General features: G+C 64.7%; 1 protein-coding gene and 1 long non-coding RNA gene across 7 annotated transcripts in view; one reads left to right on the top strand and one right to left on the bottom strand.

Annotated features, from left to right (window-relative positions):
- LGR6 (leucine rich repeat containing G protein-coupled receptor 6) overlaps nt 1–16,288 on the bottom strand; it is a 98,239-nt gene extending 81,951 nt beyond the window's left edge. For 3 of the 4 annotated variants that reach the window (XM_027096031.1, XM_027096032.1, XM_027096033.1), the window contains exon 1: nt 16,024–16,288. In XM_027096031.1, the coding sequence (XP_026951832.1) occupies nt 16,024–16,223 (200 nt within the window). In that variant the 5' untranslated portion in view covers nt 16,224–16,288. Of the gene's footprint in view, nt 1–10,121; nt 10,127–10,666; nt 10,672–16,023 lie in introns of those variants that run through there. The other variant, XM_027096034.1, reaches the window with a different exon arrangement.
- Nucleotides 16,179–24,193, top strand: LOC113614489 (uncharacterized). Of its 3 annotated transcripts, XR_003430658.1 has the most exons (4): nt 16,179–16,663; nt 17,749–17,880; nt 18,259–23,214; nt 23,572–24,193. It is a non-coding gene; the product is annotated as an uncharacterized LOC113614489 (long non-coding RNA). The 3 variants fall into 3 exon arrangements; XR_003430657.1 differs by having other exon boundaries at nt 16,179–17,880; nt 23,577–24,193; XR_003430656.1 differs by having other exon boundaries at nt 16,179–17,880.
- Nucleotides 24,194–25,031: the final 838 nt, after the last annotated feature.

The following is a 25,031-nucleotide window of genomic DNA, read 5'->3' as shown; positions in this document are numbered from 1 at the left end:
GCCAGGTGCTGAGCCGCCGGGTCCAATAATGCGGGGTCCCTGCCCTCCGAGCCCAGTCAGGTGGGACAGTGACAAAAGTGGGCGGTGACAAGGGCTGGGCCCACGCCTGGGACTGACCTCTGACCTCTGCAGGCTCCGCAGAGACTGTCATCACCCGGCGGGGCTGGTCCCCACACGGCAGCCCTGGCTGGGATCGACCTGGAGCCGAGGGTCCAAAGCAACTGCTCTGGGACTCGGTCCCGCTAGCTCAGTGCCCTCCGCTCACCACGTCCTTCCAGCCCTGCCCTGCCCTCTGCTCCTCTGCCTCGGGGTGTGGAGGTGCGAGGGCAGGAGTTCTGTCCTCCCCGTGGGCCTGGAGCCCCTCAGAGAGGAGGGCGGGGACGTCCCAGGGGATCAGAGCTCCCCAGGGCGCCCAGGAGCAGGGAGCAGGGGCCACGGCCGGAGGACCGGCAGCCCTGGGGTGGGAGGGAGTGCGCTTTGTGCGGAGCTGCCCGCAGCCAGCCCTGGCCCTGTTTGTTTGGCTGAAGCTCTGTCCTGCGGCCTTTATTTCACCAGATAAAGAGGCGGGTGTGCCTGGGGGAAAACAGGAGTGGGCCCTCTATTCAGAGTCGCCCCCACCCAGCTGGAAGCCTTCCTCTCACCTCAGGACCCCTTGCCCCCTTCTCATCCGGGCAGCTGCCCTCGCCCAGCCGCCACCCTCGCCCAGCCTCGCCCATCACGGTCAGATGGTGCTCTCGACTCTCAGCTTGAATCTAGCAGGAAAGAGTGGACGCCGGATGTTTAGAGCATCTAAGAGCCACCTTTGCTGGGACGGACGCGTTGTACAGACGCGGCTCAGGAGAGCAAGGCCCCTGCGAGGCCACCGTGCCGGGTCCGGCCCCCTCCGCCTGGGTGCCTCCTGTCGGCTCTAGCTCATCCTTGGCCTCATTTAGTCTAATCCTTTTATCAGGCCGGGAGTGAAGCCTTCTTTATTCCCTTTTAAGTGAAGAAAGGGAGACTTGGGAATATCAAGTTACTGCCCATCTAGTCACAGCAAGTGGCAGAGCCAACCCTGCGGGGCTGGTTCTGTTGAGCCCAGCTGGGTCCCAGCCCGCCCGAGGCTGAAAGGCGTGGCAGCGGGGTGGCAGCTTGGGAACAAAGGAGGGGATTAGGGGGAGAGAGGAGGTTCTCTGTGTCCCGCTCCCCCCCCACCGTTGCCAGGACCGGTGGGACTTTCCGGAGCCCGCCCCCTCCTCCAGGTTCACCTGGTCGGGCGCACCCTGCTCTCTCCGCCCAGGGAGGTCCCGCCTGCCTGCGGGAGCCTCACCTGTCCCTCCCATCGGCCCCTGAGGCCCCGATGCCCGGTCCCGGGGCGTTTCCTGCCACGTTCTGCGCTGCTGGTCACCTGCCCACCACCTTCGTCCTCCCCTGTGGCGGGCACTCCGACCACCTGCCCTCTTCCCCAGCCGTCCACCCGTCTGGTTCGTGCACAAGCACTTCTCCACTGGCATCCCCGCCCAGGGAGAAGTCCTGCCTGAGGTCCAGCCCTGCCTCCTCGTGCTGCGGTTGCACTGACCTTCTCCCCGGGTGAAGTAGTTTGTGGGCTCTGGGGCCAGACTGCCGGGTCTGACCTTGGCCCGACCGCTTCCCAGATGCTTGATACCAGCTCTGTGCCTTGGCTTCTGCACCTACACATGTTATTCAGTAGCCCCTCTTCAGGGAATTGCTATGCAGGGGTCAGCCCTGCCCACCGGGCATGCAGCATCCCGCCCTCACCAGCATCCACCCCAGGACCTTCATCTGGAGAAGCAGCTCTGCGAGGTTCCATCAGAGAGGGGGCAGGAAGGGCCTTCTGGGTCAGCCCTGCCCTTAGGAGACACCAGCTGCTGCTTCTCTCCACAGCCTCCAAAGTGTGCCACCTACCTCAGCCCCGATCTTCTCGTCTTTGATCTTCTGATCTCTGGCCAGGGTCCCCAGCCAAAGGCATTCCTGTCTCCTGGCCTCCTCCAAGGAGAGGCAAAGGGCTGGGTGCCTCCCGGTCCCCTGGACTCCCTCCTCCCTGTGCTGTGGGCGTAACCAGGACTCCCACAGAGGCCCTGGGACCAGGACATAGCCCGGTCCCTTTGGGGGATGTCTGAGGGGAGAAGGGTCTCAGGGATGGGCCGCCACTGGGCGTGGTGCCCTGGGCCGGACACTGCTGGAAAGGTGCCTCAGCTTAGGTCCTGCTCCTAGCACCCACGTGCAGAGCTGAGCCGAACACGGGAGGTGTGTGTCCCCGTGCGCACACAGGGGAGGCGGCACACCCTGCCCTCAGGAGGCCAGTCTGAGGACACCTCCAGACCACAGGCACAGCCGGACAGAGCCCAGGACGTTAGTGTGGGAGGAATGCCATATGCCTGAGGACCAGGACAGTCAGGGAGGGCTTCCTGGGGCAGGGCCAGGAGGGACAGGGTAGGCCTGAGAAAGCGGCTTGACGGAGAGTTTTGCAAAGGGTGGGCCTGGGCTGGGCTGCTTAGGGCCGCAGCGAGAGATGCCGCAGTGGGCTGAACGGTGGCCCTCAGAGAGATGTCCTCATCCCTGGGACCTGTGCGCCTGACCTGACTTGGAAAGGGTCTTTGCAGTGAAATTCACTGAAAGATCTTAAAATGGACGAGCTTCTGGGTGGGCCCTGAATCCAATGACAAGTGCCCCCAGAAGAGACACAGAGACGCACGCAGAGCAGGCAGTGAGAGGTGACTGGTGCCGGTTGGAGTGAGGCGGCCACGAGCCCGGGAGCGGGCAGCCCAGGAGCTAGAGGAGGCTGTGGTGCATGAGGCCCCGCGGACACCTGGACTCCACAAGAGTCATTCCTGCCATTTTAAACCACCTGGTTTGTGGTGCTCTGTTACAGGAACCACTGGCAGTGATGCAGGGAGCACGGACCACAGGCCCCTCCCACACCTCCCCCAGCCCCGCCCCAGGAAACGCATTCGCAACCCCGAGCTGCCTCTAGGATCCACTGTGACCCCAAGATTCCACCCTTGGGTGTCCGTGCTCACCAGACACCCATCCAGATCTGCTCGCGGCAGCCCCACCTGTAAAGCCCCACACTGGAGGGCCTGTCCGCACGGCCCGCGTCCTCCCGCAGTGAGGACCGGGCAGCAGTGGGAGTAGCATGGATGGATTTCAAACATGGCGAGGGGGAGGGGCAGACACAGCAGTGCTCCATCCCCGTGAGGTCTAAACACAGGCGAAAGGTGCCGGGGCTGCTGAAGCCAGGGCTGGGGCTGCCCCAGGGCGTGTGGTGACTGGGGGAGACCGGCAGAGGCGGTCGATGCTGTTTCTTGGCCTGGGTGCTGGTTGCGCAAGTGTACTCAGCTTGTGGAAATTTACCGGGACACACTTGCCACGTGTACTCTCTTCTTAAATAAAAATGAGTTTAAAAAGTTAGGGGCCGGGGGGGGGGGGGCACTCATTCTGAAAGTCCTCTGTGAACCTGGTGTCGCTAAGGGCTCCCTCTGGATTCCCTGGTTCTACTTCCCAGCCTTTACCTTGTGGGACTGAAATTGGATGTGTGTTTCCGTGTGGCTTTTCACCTCACTCATCTGTGCATCCCCTGGCATACAGTAGGTGCTCAATAAACACCTGCTGAGATGTGCTGCACAGCAGGGCACGGTGTTCTCAGACTCACCCCAGAGGTCCCTGGCCATCGATCCCAGCGCCCCGGGTCATCCCAGGATCCAGTAGGACACACCCTCCCCACTGCTGCCCCCTCCCCTGTGCCTGTCCCCACCCAGCATGTGCAGGGCTGTACCTTCTGACCCACCAGCCTGAAATCTCGCCAGACACAGACTCGGACCTTCAGAGCCAGACACACAGTGCAGACTCTAGGACCAAAAGCCTCGGGTCCCTAGAGCGCTCTCTCCATCCAAGCCTGCATACCTTTCTTTGTCTTAGCTTGTTGGAAACTGGATGGAAACCTTCAAAAGAGGTTTTCTTTTTAAAGAAATGGTAAAGAGAATGACTAGGAAAGGCGAAAGCTTCTAAGCGGCAGGGTTTATGGAGCAGACGTCTCACTACCATGAAACCCAAACCGGCCAACTGGCAGCTTAAGTCTCGGCTCTGTCCTCGCCGCAGCCGTCTGGGTGGACGCCCCACCTCGGGCCTGCCGTAGAGCCAGGCCAGCACGGCCCCAGGTGTGAGGGCTGCCCTCCCACGCAGCCTGTCTCTCAGGGGAGCACATCTGCTCTCGGCCACCACACCTCCCGCTGCCACCATTCACTGGTGCATTCGCTGCTTCGCTCAACCCAGCAGTGTTTGAGCACCACGTGCAAGGGTGACACCAGCCCTGCTTGGCTGGGGCCACCAGCCTGGGTGGGAAACAGACGAGGGAACAGGAGTTAGACCCAGGGGGGCTGCGTCCTAGGGCAGAACCGGGAATTTTCCCGGAGAAAGGGAAGTCTCAGTCGGCCCCTCATATCCTAAATCGAGCTCACGCTTCCCGGGCTGCAGGCTTCTTGCCTGAAGCCATTTCTTAACCACATCCTTGCAGTAAATCACAGTGATAGTCACGGGGCGCCACCTAAGTACAAATTAGGTAAAAGCAAACTCCCGGGCGGGGCGGGGCAGGGGTGCAGGGAGTGGCTGGCCAGCTGACAGTCTGACTTATTCCAAGGAGAAGCTGGAGGTTGGTGCCGGGCACACTTTAAAATGCAGATGTGGCCCCAGCAGGTCTGGGGTGGGGTCTGAGCCTTTGCACTCCAGGTGCGTCCCCAGAGGAGGAAGGCTGCTGGTCTGGTGGGGACCACGCGTTGAGTAAAAGGCTTTAGGATATCCAAGGCACTAGATGGGATAAGTCGCCTATACTCAACCCCTCAGAACTACTTTTTCCATCACTTTTTTGCTAAGTGTTGAGCAGACTGACCCAAGGAGACATCCAGCTGTGGCCTGGCCTGGACAAGGGGGGCCGGCGGAGGGGCGGAGGCTGGGGTCCCGCCCTGCTCCAAGCTCCAGCCCCGCCCCCTCCCACGCAGTCGGGCCACCAAGCGTGGTGGTTGGCTGCAGGCAGGTGGGCTGCCTGCTATGCCACGAGATTCCCACGAGGGGCAGGCCCAGGCCTTCAGCGTCCTCAGCAGCAGGACCACCCAGCATCCCCGTCTCCAGGATCCCTGGGGACCACCCAGCATCCCCGTCTCCAGGATCCCTGGGACCACCCAGCACCCCCGTCTCCAGGATCCCTGGGACCACCCAGCACCTCCGTCTCCAGGATCCCTGGGGACTACCCAGCATCCCCGTCTCCAGAATCCCTGGGACCACCCAGCATCCCCATCTCCAGGATCCCTGGGGACCACCCAGCATCCCCGTCTCCAGAATCCCTGGGACCACCCAGCACCCCCGTCTCCAGGATCCCTGGGACCACCTCCAAGGTTGCCTCTCTAGGCCAGCTGCACCCCCCCACACACCCGGTGTCTCCAAGGCCAACAAAGCAGGGGGTAGCTGCCCCTCTCTCCCCTCTGAGGAGAACAAGAAGGAAACTGGAGGGATCATAGCAGCAGGGCAGAGGGACAGCAAATTCCTGGGGTGTCGACTCTACAGCAAGCAGAGGGGTGGGGCACTGATCTGTCACGGGGGGTGCAGCCAGGCAGGGGCAGGAGCTGCCCCAGGACTCCAGGAGGGCCCCCAGGCCCAGCTTCCAAACCCACCCCTGGCATTCCGCTCTGCCCACTGCGCGCCACAGGCTCCAGGGTGTCCTCCGCACGGGGCAGGCCAGGGTCCGGGGAGCCCAGTACTGCCCGGCCCCACTCCCCACGCTCAGCAGGGACCTGGGCCCACAGCACGGTGGCTTTGCACCCCCCATCCCTGCGCCAGTGTGGGTGGTGAGGCTGATGCTTTCTGGCAGGTGGGAGCAGGGCAGGCGCAGGGGGGCACCCTGGGCTTCTGCATTCAGAGCAGGGGAGACAGCGCGACGCGAGGGCTGGTGTGGCGTTGACTGGCGGCGGGGCGGGCTCGGGGCGGGGGGTGGGGGTTCCTCCTTCTGCTGGCTGCAGGTGGTTAATGCGGGGCCTTACTCTGGCCGTGCGCACAGCCCCGGAGGTGCTGGGGATGGCCCTGCCTCGTCCCAGCCCCGGGATCTCAGGTCTCGCTGGGGGACGCTGCACCTCTCGGGGACCGGGGCCCCTCCCTCACCTCGGCCTCACTCGCACCCCTCCTCCCACTCCGTCCCCTCTGCTTCTACAGTCCCCTGGGACGCAGAACTACCAACCCAGCAGGAGACAGGCCCAGAGACCAGAGGACTTATCCACACGCTCTCAGCAAGCTGGGGGCAAAGACAGAACTGGAGGCCGGGGCGTCCTGATCCCACTGAGCAGAGAGGCGCCCAAAGCTGCAGCCGAAGCCAGGGGAGGGGCCCGTGGACACCCCCGTTCTTCCCGACTGTGCAGCCCTGAGTGTACACGCCAGAGAAAACCGCCGCCCCGGGGGGGACCCGGGAGGGGAGGGGCCGAGCTGTCAGCGGTCTGCAGGGTGGCGGCCGGGTGGGGGGACTCGCACAGCCACTTACTGAGTCCTTGTCTCCCCCTCGTTTGTGGTGGAGAATTCTCAGTGTAATACCAGTGCCCAGCACAGCCGGGCGCTACTAAGTACACACTTAATAAACTGTGGCATAAATAAGACCACGCCAAGTGGCTACCGTGTGTCAGACACCCTTCCAAGCGCTTCCGCGTATTAACTCGTTCACCGTCACCCGACCCCACCCCGCTCGCGTGGAGGCCTTGCCCACTGGAGCCCGACAGCTGGCCGGTTCACAGAAGCGGGGGTGTGCGGGGCTCCCCCAAGCACGGCAGCCTGTGGTTCCCGCCCGGCAGACGCCACTCGCAGGCCAAGGAACCCCCCGCAGTGATGGCCACTCGGGTGCGTCTGGACAGGGGCTGCCTCCACGCACAGCATCCCTCAGAAGGGGCGCCCGCCCCATCCTCCAGCCTGTCCTGTCCGAGGTCATGGTTCATCGTGACCCTGGGGACAGAAGCAGTCAGGATCCAGGGCACAAGCACGGAGGACGGGACTCCCTTAATTTACCAACATCTGGGATGGGAGGCAGGTCGAGACCCTCATTCCACAAACAAGGGCGAGAGCAGCGCAAAATAAGAATGAGGCCCTCGTTCAACAGCCATTCAGACCTTGGCGGTGGCGACAGCAGAGCGCGAGCCCAGGATGGCTCCTAAGGCGGGAAGGCGCACGTCCGCCCACCCGGGGGCCAGCCTGGCTGAGGGGCGGCCCAGGCCCCCAGCTCACTGGCGCTGGGTGGTCACTGTGCTGGGAGAACAGCTCCTGAGTCTGCCCCAAGGAGCCTGAGGGCCGACGGCCTGTCCCCATTCCCTCCGGCTTTTGTCCTTGACAACGGTCCTGCCAGCCTCCTAATCAGCGTCCACCACAAAGGCAGGGGATTGGCTTACGGCCCTCCTGCCTCGGGGCTCACAGCCCCAGACACTCGATCCACCTCTAGGTCCCCAACACCCACCCGGCGGCCCCAGACCTGAGCCGGGGCAGGGGAGGATGAGGGCAGGTCCTGTAAGCGCCACTCATGCCCCGTGCAGGGCGCCCCCTGCGGGTGGAGACCCAAGCCGGGTGGGGGCGTGTGTCTGTGCGTGAGTGCGTGTGTGTGAGTCTATGTGTGAGTCTGTATGTATGTGTGCGTGTGTCTGTCTCTATGTGTCTGTGTGTGAGTCTATGTCTGTGTCTCTGTGTGTGTGTGTGTGAAGGGAGGTGTGATGTCCTGAGGAGAAGCGCGCCAGGAGTGAAGTCCTGCCTGTCTGAAGGGGGAGGCCTGGCCCCTCCCTGAGACCCACCCCCCATATGAGAGACATCAAGAGCCTAAATCAATGAGGCAGGTGGACAGACGGACAAACAGATGGGCACCCCCCGAGCAGACGTGGGCGGCAACGCAGCCTGGTAGTTCTCAGGAAGGGAACACACCCCCAGTGTCAGCTCTCCGTCCCCCAAGCAGGGCCTGCTTGACACAAGCTTCCTTGGGGGAGGCGGGGGAGACGACCGCCTGCCTTGCAGTGACTCCCCCAGGGCCTGCACGGGGGCGGCGGTCAGGCACGGGCTTGGCCCCTCCGTCCCCGGCCCCCACCACTCCTGCTCTGGACCTGCCTGCCGCAGCCTCACCCCCCCACAGGCTGTACGACGTGTGCCCTGGTCTCACCTCCCCCGAGTGCCCACTCCTGCTCTGGACCTGCCTGCCGCAGCCTCACCCCCCCACAGGCTGTACGACGTGTGCCCTGGTCTCACCTCCCCCGAGTGCCCCTGCCTCATCTGAGCGGGGAGCAGTCCGGCCCCACGAGGCTGGATGCAGAGAAAGCCCTCAGGTCGGAGTCTGGGCAGACGGGGAGGCTCAGTCCCCATCCGTGAATGAACGAGTAAGTGAAGGTTCGCTTCCACCACAGCCGGGGGTGGGGGCGGGCAAGGGCTTTACCTCTAAGCAGTGGCCAATGGGCCGGGGCTGGGGGCTGCAGCCCAAGTGAGAGACGTCGGCAGGATGCGCACAGGTGCTCACGACACCTGGGGCTCAGCCCCCGGGACGTCCCTGCCCACTGAGCCTACTGCCCTGCGTGCGAGGAGCGTGAAGCAGATCTGGACTCACACAGGTCACCTGGGGAGGCATCTGTCCCTCCTACAGGAAGTGTAAGAGGCCCTCGGTGGTGGCTGTCTTTGATGCTCCCAGGAGCCAAGGGTAACTCGGGTTGGGGGGCAGGGGGTGATCCAAACTTGCAAATCGCTCAGGGCATTGGAATAAACCTTGACGTTCCTCGTGCCCATAGGCCCCTAAGAAAGCAATGCACTGGGCTGGGGTGTAGACGGGGACGGTGGACCCCCTCTGCACCTCCGCTCCCCGTCCCTCCAGGAGGCCATATGCCTCGGCTCTGAGCCTGGGACCAAGTCCAAATCCCTGACACCCTGCCCGCCGCGCCGTCTGGACACCCCCAGGGCCGCCCACCTCCTCCAGCACCCCAAAGGCCAAAGGGGAGGGGAGAGGCCGGGGACTTGTTCCAGATCTGACTCTCTGGTCTCGCTCCCAGCAAAGCCCCGGCCACAGAGTTGCGGGAGGACCAGGGCACTGCAGGTCTGCCTCAGCTTCTCACCCCAGTGCCCCCAGGAGGCCGGTGGGCGACGGCACTGAGCTGGGCAACTCCCCCCATCCACGGGAGCAAAGGAGATGGAGGCCAAGGACAGGGGTACACCACGCTTTCCCACCACAGCAGGGCCTCCGGGTGTGCATGCGCCAGGGGCCCCCAGCCTGGCCGGATGCTGCCTGGAGAGGCTGGACGATTTACCCCAGCTGCCGAACGCCTTGAATTGCTGTCGTTTTTTTTTCTTTTTTTAATGTTCCCTGAGGAGAAAGAGGCAGAAAGCCCTGCTCTGGAAGGTCCTGCCTCAGGAGGGACGGACGAGGCCATGGACGGAAGGCCAGCTGCCCTTCCCTCTCCCAGGCTCATGCCTCCTCCCCGCAGAGGGCCTGCCCTGCCCACGACCGACCCGTGTGAATCTCCCGTCCACCAGGGCTCAGGCTAGGCCTCTCTGCTCCACCCCCAGGGCCTTCCCGCAGCTGGTCCCCCAGACACACCACCGCGTCCACCAGCTCCGGAGGCCACACCGGGCAGGAGGGATAGGGGCCACCACTGACTCTTCCTGAGAAAAGAAAGAAACAGGCTCTAAGGGGCTGCTCCAGCATCCCTGATCTGCCCCACGAGGCAGCGTGCATGTAGTTAGGAGGCGGCAGCGGCTGAAATCCCAGCGTCAGCAAGCACCAGCTGGCTGCCTTCGTGGGCTCCTGAGCAAGGGGCTTGGTCTCCTCACCTGTAACGCGGGGATGAAGCTGGTGCATCCCTCAGGGGTTTACACGCGTAAATGGAGGCGGTAAATGCCGCCTGTTACCCTGACAGGTTAAGGCAGCGCCACCAGGGTGATGGCAGCTGCCCAGGTACATCCGCGGGGCTCCAAACATGGGCCTTCCCAAGATCTAGTGCTTTCCCGAAGAAACTTCCGGACTTCCTGGGAAAGTGCAACCAGGAAGGCATTTCCACAACCCGCCGGAGCAGAGAGGGGAGACCGAAAGCCCGGCGCGAGCTGCTTCCCCGGCCCCAGCCCCAGGCTCTACACCTCACAGGTACTCAGAGGGGACCCCGATTCCCAGGCCGTGGAGAGCTCGGGGTACGAGCCCCCCTTGCTGGCTCTGAGGAGGAAGCAGGTAGCGGCAGGAAATGGGACCCAAAGGAGACCTCGGCTCCCGAGGCTCTGGGCGCAGGGCAGCCGGGGGCAGCCCCCGCCTGCCGCCGCCGCCAGCGCTCCCGGGGCCCACGCTGGCAGGGCTCTGGGGGGCGCAGAGCCAACCCCGAGCTCCCCTCCTCACCGTGTCCTTCTGCTGCTTCCAAAATAACTCTCTGCTCTCTGCCCAAGTTTGTTCTCCCATGTCTGAGGCGGGAAAAGAGGCCTGAGTTTCTAGAAATTGGGGACCACCCCTTTACCAAGGGGCTAGTCAGCACAGAGGGGCCCCTACAGTTCTGAGAGCCCCCAGGTCAGCAAATCCGTCTCAGTTTGGCTCCAGGAACTGGTCTTTTCCAACGTGGGGGCCGAGGGTTGGAAATTTCTCCCGCACTCCTGTCCCTTGTACCTTCCCAAGGGGCCCAGCGCCCTGCTCCTAAGGTCACACAGCCGTTAGGGTCCTTGCAGCCCCTCAGGGCGTGTCCCAGGGCAGAAAGGAGCCAGATGCCTCGGCCGTGCACACCTAGCTTTCCTTGTGCTGCACCGGAGAACCCGCTCTTTCCACGGAACTCGGCTTCTGGGGAGAAGCTGGACTCTCCAGACAGGAGTCACCTGGAAGTTGACTCCTGTCTTCCTCTTGGAAGAGTCCTCACAGGTGCCAGGCTGGCTCATCTCTTCCAGGGAACCCTGTGAGAATGGTCACTTCCTCCATCGCCCCGCCCCCGTCCCCACCCCCGCCTGTCCCCATCAGGAACCCAAGAGCAGAATGGGCTCCAGGGAAGGTCATTCCCCTGAAGGTCAGTGGGAGGGGGCTTGATTAGTAAGGAAGGAAGGAGGGAGGGAAGAAAGAAGGAAGGGGGCTTCCCTGGTGGCGCAGTGGTTAAGAATCCGTCTGCCAAGGCAGGGGACACAGGTTCGAGCCCTGGTTTGGGAAGATCCCACATGCCGCAGAGCAACTAAGCCCCCTGCACCACAACTACTGAGCCTGCGCTCTAGAGCCTGTGTGCCACAACTACTGAGCCCGTGTGCCACAACTACTGAAGCCAGCACGCCTAGAGCCTGTGCTCCGCAACAGGGGAAGCCACCACGGTGAGAGGCCCACGCACCGCCACCGCAACGAAGAGTAGCCCCAGCTCGCCGCAGCTAGAGAGAGCCCACATGCAGCAACAAAGACGCAATGCAGCCAAAAATAGATAAATAATAAAATAAAGTAAATTTTTAAGAAGGAAGGGAGGAGGGAGGGAGGGAGGGAAGGGGGAGGGGAAAGAGGGAAGGGAAGGGAGGGGGAAGGGGGAATGGGGGAGGGAGGGGAAGGGGGAGGGGGAATGGGGAGGGAGGGGGAGGGAAGAAGGGGGGAAGGGGAGGGAGGGGGGAGGAAAGGCAGCCCAATGGGGCTCCAGAACTTAGACTCTGTCTCCCTAAGTCTGCGCCCATCACAGGCATTTCTGTCACCCTTCCCGGGCCTCAGTGGGTCCTTTGCAGTGGAGGGTTGAGAAAAACAGCGCCCATGGTCAACGTTTTAAAGCAGACACAAGGCTTTGCCCCTTTGTCCCGTGGCTCCTCCTACCGCCCTTCCCAGTGAATGCTGTCGGCGTTTCCATTCTCAACATGAAAAAAGACAAACTTTGGAGCGAGTGAGTAGCGGCCAGAGGACGCACAGCCCATAAACCGAAGTGCTAAGACTGGAGCCCAGGGCTTCGGCAGGGCCTCCGTCGGGCACCCGGCACCGCGCCCGCCCTGCCTGCTGCCTGGTGGGCACGGTACACGCGGAAGCCGTCGGGTCGAGCCCTCGGAAGGGGAGAGGCGGGGCTGGCTGGGCGGGCCGGGCGACTTTGCTCTGAGCCGGGCTTTCTTCTCCTCTGCCCGCCGCCCACCCACTGAGCCCGCAACACCGCTGCCGGAGCCCAGAGGTTTCCTTTTTCTTTCGCCCGGGGCTGCTTCCTGCCTTTCTTTTGAACTGGGGTGTTGGCTCCCTGACACGCTCGCCCTCCTCCAGCGACCCCCCCACCGGGCCTGCCCCGTGATGGGCCAACTCCGCCCCCCACCCCGGCTCTGCTTCATAGAAAGGCTGGCACCCAGTCCCTAGGGGACCCTCCTCCTGGAGCGGCTCCCCGCTCTCCCCGGGGGAGGTCCTGCGCCAGGACAGGAGGCTCAGAGCCCATCTCCCCTGCGTCTCCGGCCCTGTTTCTCAACAAAACCTGTGCGCATTGTGGTCTGGAAATGTTCTGGCACGGGCTGAGGGTTAGAACTCAAACCCCGAGTTTGTGGGGTGGGGAGAAGCTCAGGCTCTTAGAATCTATTAGAAAAGGACACGGAGGCCTAGCCCGGAAAGGGCGGCCTCCGAGGTCCAGAATGAGAAGAGGCCCATGGATCTCCCAGACGCAGCCCGCAAGGCCGCCATCCTCCCTGGAGCCACATGTTTCTCTGCTTCTTCAGACGACAGGCCCTGCAGGGACCAGCCGCTGCGCTGGGGAGCGGGCTGGGGTATCCCACCCGTTGCTGCCTCACCCCCCTCAAAGCTCTGCGTCCGCACTGGCCAGGAAAAAACTAAAACCTCTCCAGGCCCCAGAGGGTTCCTCTCGGCTCCCCGCAGCCACTCTCTCCTCTCTCATCCCCCAACACACAGACGCGCCCATCCCGCACTTCCTCCTCCAGGAAGACCTCCCTGACTAACACTTCTTGGCCCCAGTCACCCTAATAACAACACCACTAACACTGGGCTCTTCCCAAGGGCCGGACACTGTGCCAAACCCTTTACAAACATCGTCTCAGTGAATTCAGACAACAGCCCTGCGAGGCAGGCATGAGCTCCATTTACAGATGAGGAAACTGGCCCAGGTCACCAGCTTGTGAGGACTGCGGTCCTGCTCTGCCATGACCGGCACCTGTGCTGGGACCCCCGCTCTCCCCAGCGCCCTGCCTCCGTCTCATCACCCCCAGGCAGCGATGAGTAGGATGGAAACTACCCAGAATCTACACACACGCTGCGTCTGACCTTTCGTCGAGGTCAGCGGTCGTCACAGCAGCCTTACAGGGAGTAAGGTCCCAAGGAGGCAGTAAGCTGCCTGACGGCAGTTGCGGAGCGGGGAGCCCCCTTCGTCCCGGCGGCAGAAGGTGATGGAAATGGGTGCTGAGGGGTCAGTGCAAGTGAACGAGCCTCAGGCCTTCTACAAGCAGCTCGGCCCCCCACTCGCTTCCTGTCTCTGCTCAACTCTGGGGGCAAAGGAGGGACTCAGAATACTACCCAGATTCTCCAAGTCAGGGACAGCCCTGGGTACTGCCAACAACACGTGTATATCTCTGTCCCCTCGCTGTGCGGACGTGGGACGGGATAGAGCGAGGGCCGCCCCACCTTCCGGGTGCCCCAGAGCCGGGGGTCCGTGTCTCCCAGGTGAGTTCCAGGGAGGACATCCAAACCCTCATGAGTCCCCACGAGCCTCACTGAGACCACGGGTTGGAGAGACGCCAAGGCCTGTGGGTGTTTGGCGTCGGTCCCTTCAACACAATCAGCCGGGCGTCGGACCCTGAGGGAGCGTCGTCTTTGCAGGTGAGGGCAGAGCAGAGACGCAGTGGGACCAAGAGAGCGGGGTAGCGGTGGGCAGCTCTTTGCACGGGCTGGGTGTCTCCTGGAGCCCCGAGTTCCCTGGTGCCCCCTACGGCTCCGTCTCTGGCACCTTCTGAAGGTCTTCAAGGGCGCCCTCTGACCGGCCGCCCCCTGTACCTCCACGTGTTCTCATCTGACCTTTCACCTTCTCCTCCACGTCCTCCCACCCCATCCCCAGTGTTCACAGCTGGCTGGACCCCGAGCCCCATCCGGAGCAGCCAGGCACTGACTGAAGCCAGCACCCCGCAGTCGCCTCCCCTCGTCCCGCCACAGCCTGTTCCCTTGGGCTCTGCGCTCACCCCGGGTGCCATTTCCTCCCGCGTGAGGGTTCAGGCACTGCTCGTATGTGTCACGCACTGTGCCGGGGAGTTTACATGACACGTCGCCTCACCTAGCCTGCCCACCACCCACTTGTCCCCACGTACAGACGAAGACCCCGAGGCTCAGAGGACTCGGGTGACTCCGTCAGGGGCAGAGCTAGGAGGGGCCAGGGCTTGGGTGGCCCAGACGAGAGGCCCTGCGGGCCCCAGCAGCCAATGAAAGTGTGGGCCGTCCTCGGCCGGAGCTGGGCCACTTGGGGCTGAACTGGCATATCCTCACTTTGCTGAGGAGGGAAGGGGGCGGCCCTCACGCCCACCCTTCCACGGTGCGTTTGTGCCTGGGCCACTCTCCAGAGAGGCAGAGAAAGGAGGCCCACCGCCCTGCAGAGACGCTCCACTCACCACCCAGACAAGACCCTGCGTGGCCAAGGGGGACCCTGCATCTTCCCCTCCCTCCAACATTCCAGGGCCTGCTGCTGAGGTCCCCAGGCCACGTGGGACCCTCCCTCCTACCCTGGGATGCACAGGCTGAGTCCTGGGAGAGAGGGGCTTTCTCAGGCCCCAGGGAGACTCAGGGTCGGCTCAGAAAACCCCAGATGCAGACATGACAGTGCCAGGGGAACAGTGACGAGACGGTGGGGGTAACCCTCCAGCAGCGTGGATTCTGACGGCGACACTGTCCTCTTTTCCCCAAGTCCTCCTGAGGAAGGATGGGTCTGGGGAAGGAGGTGGGACCAGTGAGCCCCTCAGCCTGAAAAAGGGAACTTTCTCCTGCTTCCCCAGAGAAAGGCTCCACAGAAGTCATTTCCAAATTCTTTTTAGCCACAGAACCCCGTCTTCAAATGAGGCAATGTCCCACCCGCTTCACCCACACACATGTAAAACGGCTGAAGGGGAGCTGCCCTGGTCTCATTTAGTTCAACAAATACTTGCCTGACTCTACAAACGAGCTCCTGTTTCCTCAGAGCCCCCAGGCCCTGGAGCCCAAAGCCACAGAGCTCCGGGACAGATGGCCCAGACTCTCCTCCTCCGAGAAGAGGTCATGGAGGCCCAAGGCGGGGCTGAGCCAGGAAGCCTTCCTCTCCCCAGAGCAGGGGGGAGGCAGGTGGTCTGGAGTGTGCACTCACTCCCTCCTCCTGCCCAGGTGGCCAGGCCAGAGCCCCCAGCCCTCAAGCCCCGAGGGGCAGCTGCCCCCAGTGGGGTCCACTTCACACACCATCTCACCCCAACTCAGACTCTAAAAACAGCTCTTTGGTTTTCAGCTTGGCACTGCCCACAAATTAGTGTTTCCAACACGGCCTCTTGGGACGTGACTTCAGGGAGGCCCCTGGGGAGCCAGAGGCCTCAGTGGAGGGAGATGGAGCCAGCAGGGACGTCTTGGAGGAGACGAGGGTGGCTTAGTCCCCTCTCCTGGCTTCTGGGACCCCCACCAAGGCCACCCAGCTCGAGTGACTGCTCTGCTCTCCTTGCCCCGGCTGGGGACAATCTTTCCCCCCACGGGGCCCCTCCCCTCTCCTCCGCTGAGCCCTGGCCACCGTCCTGGCGCTGCTCTGCAGGAGAAGAAACCAAGAAACCGGCAAGAGGAGAGGGGGCGGCAGTCTGGGCCCCTCTGCTCAGGGCCCGGAGACCCACCTCTCACCTAGCCTGGGCTCGCGCCATTAGGCCCCGAGACGGGCCAACTGGGAACCGGTCAGGGAAGCCCGGCCTCACCACTCGCCTGGCCTTCAGCCTGGGACTGTTCTCCCCGCCACGGCCCCGCAGTCCAAGACAGGGCAGAAGATGCCTGGGCCTCAGGGCTCCAGCTGCGCAGGTGCCCCAGACTGAGGCCGGCCCGGCCAGCGCGCAGCCAGGCGGGCTCAGGGAGAAGCGCGTGGTACTCACAGGTAAGCCGTCAGGGGGTCCAGGTCCCCCGGCACCGCGGAGAGCCCGTGCTCAGAGCAGTCGGCCGACAGCATGATGCCGTCCTCGTGGCAGCGGCAGGGGGCCGGGCAGGCGGGCCGCGGGCCAGGCTGGGGGGCGCACGGGGAGGCGCAGAGTGCGGCGCAGAGCCAGAGGGCGCGGAGCCCGGGTGCGCTGGGCATCGCGGCGGCCGGGAGGGCGGCGGGCACCGGTGGCGCACAGTCAGAGAGGAGCAGGCATCGCTGCTTGGTCTTCACTCCTGGGTTTCACGGGTTGGGCTTGGCAGGGGAGGGCGGAGCCACGGAACTTTCTCGCCTCTCGCTCCCCTTCCCTCCTTCCCTCCGAGCTGGCAGGAATTTCATCCAGGAAAGAAAAAAATCCGGGAATTTCATTTCAACCCGGAGAGCGGAGAGCGGGTCCTGCAGGCGTTTGGGCTGCGGGCTCAGGACCCCGTGCCAGAGCGGACAGCCTCGGGGCCACAGGGGATCGGAGGAGGGCCCCGGAAGCACCTTGTTTGCTCGAGGTCACCCACTTGGGGGGGGGAGCAGCCCCAGAAGTACAACTCGGGGTCACCCGCCGCAGCCTGGCTCCTGGGGAGGGGAGCGAGGGGTTGTCTCGCCAGGTGGGCCGTGAAGGGCCGGAGCCGCGGGGCGGGTGGAGGTCGGGTGGCTACAGGAGGAGACTTCCAGCCGAGCCCCAGGCCCCCCACTAGAGAAGGTGTGACGTCCACTCACAAAGCGTCTTGCACGCGGCCCCAGTCAGGTGGGAGCCCGGGAGCCCTGGACCCTGCTCCCGGGATGGAGCCAGGCGCCCGGCTGGGGGACGCGCCCACCTGGCGGTCCGGACCGGCCCGAGTCGGCAGTCTGGCGCCACCTGGAGGCCAGTCCGGCAGCTGCAGCTCCACCAGCCTGAGGCTGGAAGGGCCAGGCGGGAGGCTTGAGGGCGAGAGACGGTGGCTGATGCTGGGCTCATCCCGGCGCCGGGCCAAGCCCAGGGTGGAGTGAGAGCCGGCCGCGTCTCCTGACCTTACTCTCCCCACACGGTCCATCCTGAGTGTACAGCGGCAGCCTGAAAGCCTCAGCGCAGCCAGTGGCCCTTCATCCAGAACCGTCACCCCCACAGGGCCACTCATCACCCCCCTCCCATTCTCTGCTACTGCTCTCACCTCCCGGGCCCCAGGGGCTGCACGGCTGGGCCAGGAAGGCGGAAACCAAACCAACCGTTGCCCTCTGGGGTGTGGGGCTCGGCCCTGACGTAGATGAGCCCCCAGGAAGGCCTGGGTGGTCCTTGTGCACGGAGGGCCGGAGAGACCACAGGGGTGCTGCCCACTCGGCTGTGTTCCCGGCCTCACTCCCCACTCGCTGCGGCCCTCCTGCTCCTTTGCAGCTCTGGTGCGGGGGCCCTGCTGCCCCCTCAGCATGGCGGGGCCTGGGCCCAGTGCGAGGCTCCAGCCCGCCTACTGGAGGGTCGTCATGGGCCAACCCCGACTCCTGGGAACGAGTGTGCAGAGGGTGTAACCCAGCCCAGGGAGGCCCAGGTGAGCGGGGAGGCTGCCCTGCTCCAGCTTCTGCTGCACAGGCCGCGAGGGCCCTCCCGGCCTCTGACCCCTCGCCTTTCACGAGGAGCTCGGGGCGGCCAAGGAGAGCCCTGCCCCTCCCCGATTCGGGGTCTGACTCCTTTCGGGGCGTCCTGCTCTGGTTTGTGCAGGCTTTCTGTGTCCCCCAGGCCCTCTACCGGGAGCAGCTGGGGCCCCGCCGCTGGCACCAGCCGTCCAGGGCCTCCTGGTTGATGAGGGGACGGATGGGACCTGGTGAGGCCGCGGGTGATGGTGTCGCCACGGTGAGCACTCCTGCCCTCCTTTCTGCTTCTCCTCAGGGTTTTCCCTCCCCAGACTCCCGCACTGTGGTGGAGCGAAGGAGGCAGAGAAAACTCAGCCGCTCTGGCCACGCAGCAGCGAGCCCCCCCGCGCCTGCTGCTGGCGGCGGGAAAGGGGAAGGCCGGGTTGCGGGGGGGGGGGAGCAGGGCCAGGTCGGTCCTGCTGTGCACAGGGCAGTAGCTGTGCCCCCTCACCCCGAGTAACCTGCTCTGAATCCAGGGCCGCCCCCCGGACACTAGAAACTAGATCTGAGGAACAGGGAAACTGGAGGGCGGGGCTGGGGGCTGCCCCGCGAAAGCCACCCACCAGGCCCCCCCAGCCCCGCTCCTGTTTCCCAGCAGGCCCTGGCATGGATGGACAGAACGCACTCGACCTCTGGCTTGACCTCATCCCTTATTCCCCGACTCGGCCCCTTCACGGCACGGGGCCCGGCGGGCATCGGGGGACAGACTCCCGAAAGACGATGTCAGGGCAGAGTGAGGAGGGGGCTGTGTCCGGACCCGCACCCCAAGCCGCGGGGCAGCGGGGTCTCTGCCTGCTCCTCTGGGGCCCCGTCCAGTGGCACCTGCAGTGGCTGAGCGGTGTGCCTAGCTTCTCCACGCCCCAGGAGCAGCACGGGCCCGCGGCAGCCAGGAGGGGCAGCAGGGTCATGGTGGGGAGCTCCTGCCCGGCTCCCCAGACGGCAGCTGCAGCCTCTGCACCGGCCCCTCCTTCCTGCTCCCTCTCTGGGCAAAGACGTTGGCACCGGTGCCTGGAGGGGCCGGGACTGCTCCGCGGAGCCCACCCCCAGCCCACGGCCCTAGCTTACACATGTGATGCTGAGGAGGGTGCAGGGCCAGCCTGCAGCACTGCTCACGGCCACCCAGCGCACGGTCACCGCGTCCGTGGCGACGGGCTGTGACTCCGTGAGGCAGACTGGGTCAGGGCTGCTCAGCCGGCCAGCCCATCCCCACCCAAGCCCCGGTCACACCACAGCCCCACCACAACCCTCAAGCATCCCACCCTCTGCCCCTGTTCCCTCACCTTCTCCCGGGGGTCTGGCAGGCACAGGGAGACCAGCATGCGAGTGCCGTGCTCCCACACCAGCTCCCAGAGCTCTGCGGGCCCCGGTCAGCATGACGTGATCGCGGCCAGAGGGCCCGCCCTGCAAAGCACAGGGTGTCCCCTGCCCATCTCAGCTCTAGGACCCCCAGCCTCCCAGGCCCAGACCAGGAAGCACCAATGGCCCAAGGGCATGGTCCCACGGGGAAGAGCCAGGCTTCGGGCATCTCTCCAGCAGGGCCGTCCTCTGTCGGAGGGGACTGCCCGTGACAACAGCCGTCTGCGGGACGAGGGTAAGGGTGAGGCTGCCGGAGGTCCCAGCCTGGACGACGCCCGATGCCCCGTCCACCCGCAAGCCCACTGGCACTCACGGGAGGCCATGCCGTCCTGCCCACGGCCAGGAGAGGGCATCGCAGAGCCGGCCTGGTCCTTGAGGGCCTGGAGCGGAAGCTGGGGAGGGTGATGGGCAGAGGGGCACCATGAGACAGGCCGCAGAAGTGGTGGCACGAGGGGACCCCGCGTCGTCGTGCCGCCCGGCCCGCAGCTACCTTGTGCTCCCCCAAGAAGCCAGCGTCGCCAGATCACGCCTGGGGAGAAAGCTCCGCACGGGGATGGGCTGCGGCCTGGGCGGGGCGCGGGGCGCGGGCTGCGTCAGGGGTGCCAGAGGCTGCCCAGCTCCCGCTCTTGGTCTCCTCGGCCCTGCGTGGACGGAGCTGGCAGCCTGTTGGTGGGAGGGACGGGGACCCTGCCCCGCACCGGGCCAGGTTCCCGGTGCTGCACGTACTCAGAGGTGCCGGGGGGCCCCTTCCAGGACCCTGCTCAGGAGGCAGCCGTGCAGGAAGATGTACTGGCTCTGGGGGGTGGGAAGGGAGGCGGTCAGCTAAGGGACTGTGGCCCAGCAGGGAGACTTCCAGGCCCTGACCAGCCAGACGGCCTGGGGCAGGGGAGGGGCTTTGGGGAGCCTTCCCGTGGGGCCCCTCCGCATCAGAGCTGGCAGGGGCCCTCCTACCTCCCACCCCCGGCACAAAGGGAAACAGAAGCCCCGATAGGAGGGTGAGTGTCCGAGCCCCTCCCCCGGGGTTCTTCCCTGGCCCCTGGGGACCCTGTGGCCCGGCCATCTGCCCCACCCCCTCCCAGGGTCCGCAGCCCACCCGCCTTGCCCTCACCGGGGTCTGGATCATGAGGGGCCAGTCCAGGCGCAGCGAGCACACCGTGTGGAATAGTCCACTGTATCCTCCTCCCCCAGCTGCTGCAGCAGCCCTGACAGGGCCACAAAGGTGTCCGAGCGGCCCACGCCTGCACTGCGGGTCAGAGGGCCCAGGGCTGTGAAGCGGGGCCCTTCCCTAGCCCACCCCACCACCCGCCACCTGCCCCGCCTGCCTGCACCAGGACGGGCCCCGCTCCTCTCCCGAACAGGGTCCACAAAGGCCAGCAGGGAGCTGGGGGTCTCGGGGACGCTGTGGTCTGGCCGGGTGGCGAACTGCGGTTGCTTCACTGTCCACTGCAGTTGCTGGGCAGCCCGGAGGCTGGGGGGCAGAGGAGCCGCTTCTCCGTCCCCTCCTAACCCACTGTCCTCTGCTCAGCCCTCATTCTGTCACCAGATCTTGAGGGCGGGGTGGTGCCCCTCATGCTGGGATGCTCCCCTCAGCTCCTCCAACCCCCCGGGAAGTCTGCCTGCAGGGGGCCCAAGGGGGAGGGGGACACTGCTGCCCCAGGAGGACACAGCCTGGCATGGCGGATGGGGCCCAGGGGTCTGGGGTGAGCGGGGGCCCTGAGCCGGGTGCAGGACAGGGCAGAAACCGTCCCTTCTCACCCAACTTCGGATGACCCTTAGCCTTCCCTGTGCTTCCCTACCCTCCCTAACCTCCAACCTCCTGGGCAAGGGGGAGGCCAGGGGCCCAGGAGGTGAGCTGACCTTCTAAGGAGTCACAACCCCTCGCTCGCGGGTACGCACGTGCTGCATCTGGAAGTCCCGCGCGGTCCACTCGTCCTCGGGCTCCTCGGCCAGGAGGTGGACGATGTGACCGTGGGTGACAGGGGTGGAGTCGGCTGGCCAGTGGTGCTCACGTAGCACCTAGGGCCAGAGGGATGTGGGCCCCCCCATCACTGCCACCCCTGCTGTATCAGCACCTCCCACCCACCTGTCTGTCTCCGCCACCCTGCTTGTCCGGAAGCCTCTCTCCCCCGGCCCGGCCCTAGCACCTCCACCCCCAGACCTCTATGTGACCCCTGGGACTTCCAGGCAGCTGCCGGGCTCCTGTGCAAACTGCATGGCCTTACTTAGGACCACCTGGCCTGGCCTCTCCGCTCCAGCTGGAGGGGCTCCAAGGTGTCCCAGGGCCCCGCACGGAGCAGGGCACAGGCACGTTTAAAACAAGGACGCAGACTGGGCCTGGAGCAGGGGAGGGTGGTCTCGGCGAGAAACAGCAGAGGCGATGGAGGCGAGTCCAGCTGGGAGCCTGGGTTCCTGGTCTCCTTCCCTGCCCCATCCTGGGCGGCCTGGGGACCCCACCAACCCCCAGGCCTCACCTGGCCTCCCAGACCCACAGCTGGTCCTGTGGGGAGAGCCTGCCACCTGGTGGCCACCCCGGGGGCTGTGGCACGCTCACCCGCCCACTCTCCATGCCCACCGTCAGCATGACGACGACCTGGACCTGCTGCTCCCACGCCAGCTGCCAGAAGTCCTCCAGGGTCTTCTTCAGAAGCCCCTGGGTGGTGATGAACTCCTGTGGGCGGGTGTAGCCCTGGGGGCGGGCAGGATCACATTAACTGGGGCCCCAGCCCACAGCCACGCATCCCACGGGTGACCTCTGGGAGTGAGGACTTCGTGTGCAGGTCGATACGTGTGCACACACGTGAACACACGTGCGCCAAGGACCCAAATCAGGAGGGTGACTTGGAGACAGCCCCACCTCGATGGGACGATGACAAGACACTGATGGCCCCGAAGTAGCCTCCCCAGGCCACCCCTTCACCACCCGACCCACACCACCTGCATTTCTCCCAGGGCTCCACTGCCCACCCAGCTCCCCGAGGCCAGCACTCAGTCCCTCCTCCAACAGCCCCATCTGCCTCTCCTGCCTCCGCCCGATGACCCCGCCCCACTCTGTCCACATGCACCGCCCGGCTCTTCTCTGGGTCTGTCCAGCTGCAATGTCTGCCCCTCCTTCATCACTTATCAGGATTCTGCTCATCCTTCAAGAGATCAAATGCCCCCTCCTCCAGGAAGCCTTTCTTGATTCCAAGGTGGACTAAACGTTCCTTCTTCACGAGCTCTGAGCACCACACGTGTGCCCTTATTACAGCACCCGTCATGCCGCGTGGCAGGTGTCACACACATACACACACACACACACACACAACTCCTGCTCCTTTGAAGGTGGGAATCCGTGTAGCCCAGCCCTGCCTCCTGCGGTCCCAGCACAGCGACCAACACACAAGACACACAAGCTGGCAGTCTTCGTGGACGGCTAGGGCAGGACAGCGTGTCCTGCAAACCGGGCCCCTCCCGAGTGGACGCCGCAGCCAGCGCGCAGGCGGCTCTACCTGCTGGTGGATGAAGCTGGTGTTGACGTAATGGGAGTGAGGCTCTCCGTCCAGCGGGGTCAGCCTGACCCGGCAGTGGTCATCTGCAGACGCTAAAAGCCGCGCATTCAGGGCGGGCACACGCAGCGCCTCCTCCGGGCCGAGCTCCGGCCCGCACACCCCTGCCTGCCATGCTCACAGGGCAGCACGAGAGGGTAGCGGTTCTCGTGGTGTCGGCAGGGTGCAGAGACGGGGGCCGAAGCAGACCCATGTCACCCCCACACCGGGGGCGGGGTCGTGCACAGCTGGGGCCCCCCAGAGCCTGGGGGCGGCAGAGGCCTCACCTCGAACTCCTGAAAGCCTGGTGGGCACAGGTGCTCTTGGCCTCGTAGCCCTGTCGGAAGCTGTGGGCAGGGATGGGCCAGTGGGTCCACCTGGGGGAAGAGGGAAGAGTAGGCGGCGGCCCTGGTGTGCAGAGTCCTGCCCTGGGCGCCGGTAGGGGCCAGAGAGAGGGGGCAGGGCAAACAGGACCACACTCGGAGGAGGTGGGCATGAGTGTCTGAGGCCCCGACCCCGGGTCCTGAGGATGGCTCTGGGCACAGCTGCTCGCAGCGCCGCTCAGGGTGCGGCCGAGAGAAGGAAGAACAGTAGCGATATTGGGAAGATTGCGAAATCCAACGTCGGAGAGAAAGAAGGAGACGGAAGCGACTTGGCCCGCAACCGTCCAGGTGGTCAGTCGGGGACCGAGAGGACGGGAGTCTGGAGGCAGAGGCTGAGGGCCTGGGAGGAGCCGGGGGCCCCTGGGAGCAGGGTGACGAGGGTGTGACAGCGGCTGAGGGCAGGCTCGGCTGGGGGGGCGAGGGATGCAGTCCCGGGCAGACCCCGTCATCACCGAGCCTGTGGAGGGCGGGCCGCCTGCCCCGCCCCACAGGGGCCACACACTCACCGCAGGTTGACCAGCTCCTGGGAGCACAGGTTCTTCTCCGACCTGCAGAGGGTGACGGGGCCTGGGAGGCAGCCTGGGGCTCCCCCAACACGCCGGCCCAGCCCTCCCCGCCGCTCACCTCCGCCCCTGCACTCACCTCCAGCACAGCAGGCCCAGCAAGGCGCCAAGCGCAAGGCCACCGCCCGCTGCGACACCCACCGCTGCTGGGAGGGGCTCTGTGGACGGAGACGGAAGGGTGAGCTGGGCAGCCCCGACCTGCCACCCCGTGAGACACACCAGCCTCCCCTGGGCCCGAGACCCCCTGGGTGGAGGGCGCAGTGACAGCCCTCACCCTGCAGAAGGAAGTCCCAGATGCCGAACCGAGGCCAGAGAAGGCTGCCGGGGGGACCACCCTGGACGGGCACCGAGAACGGCCTGTGAGCCCTCCCTGCCCCCAGCTCCTGAGCAGGGCCCCCCCAACACCCCTGAGGACGAGAGGGCGGAGGCCTGGCCCCGCACCTTCTGGAGCTGCTCCGTCCAGTACGGTCGCCACGTGCCCTGGGCTACTCTACTGAGCACCTGAACCGGAGCGGCTCCGATTTCAGATTCGCCGCAAGCATAAGCTACACACAGGATTTCAAAGTCTTATTGATTAGAAGAAAAGGATGTAAAACCTCTCATTAATCATTTAAAAAAGTCGATCACACGTTGATACGATATCTTTAGTATCTTGGTTTAAATAAAACGTGGCTGAGATTAACGGCACCTGTTTATTTTTCTCTTTGAAACAGAGCTACTGGGAACCACAGATGTGGCTCTCACTTGTGGCCTGCCTTACGTTCCTACTGGTCAGCGCTGCTCCAGGATACGGTGGCCAACCGGGAGCAGCATGGCGGAGGGGAGCCTTGCGGGAGGGTAGAGCGATCGCAGCAGCAGCAAACCGTTTCCTCAATGCCTGTCTTGCCCACTACCCCCAGCCCACCCAGGTCAGGGCTGCCACCAGGAGCACCTCCTTCGCTGGCTCTGGGGCTCCCAGCTCTGTGAGGCAGGACAGGTCCCCGCTGGTAGCTGAGCCTCAGAAGGGAGGTCCCAGCACCCATCCCCACCCCAGGACCCAGCTGGAGTCCTAGCTGGGTGCCCACCTACCTGAGAAGGCTGAGAAGGGGATGAGGGGCTCAGAGCTGTACCTGGTAAAGGCTGCAACGCTGAACCTGTCACAGAGGGGCAGGACCTTCCATTGCGGGGCCGGGGGGGGGGGCGGTGGCAGGCAAAGAGGGCCGCGCCCCTCCCAGGAAACTGAGTCCCGGGCAGCAGATGGTCAGGTAGCAGGAGCCCCCTCGCCTGTTTAGGGCTTGGCGCCCCGTCATCTGAGACTTCAGAGCGAACTCCACCCTCTCCTGGCTTCTCTCCTGCCTCCACTGCCCTATTCTGAGAGCAAGAAGCCCTAGAAACAGGCGCCTGGTATCCTCAGTATAGCCCTAGCAAAGTGAAAGAGAATCCATCCCCTGCTTTGCTGAGAAAAGAACCACGTGGCAGGTGGGCATTCCCCTTTTTGCCTTGCCTACCAGGAAGCTCAGTCAGAATAGCTCTACTGACCCTACTGGACCAGCACATGCTTCCTCT

This window comes from Aethalodelphis obliquidens, unplaced genomic scaffold (assembly GCF_003676395.1).
Source record: "Aethalodelphis obliquidens isolate GAN/ISIS:26980383/991018 unplaced genomic scaffold, ASM367639v1 scaffold97, whole genome shotgun sequence".
NCBI classification, from domain to species: Eukaryota; Metazoa; Chordata; class Mammalia; order Artiodactyla; family Delphinidae; genus Aethalodelphis; species Aethalodelphis obliquidens.
Note: the sequence above shows the minus strand (reverse complement) of the source record. Positions and strands in the feature narration are given on the sequence as shown.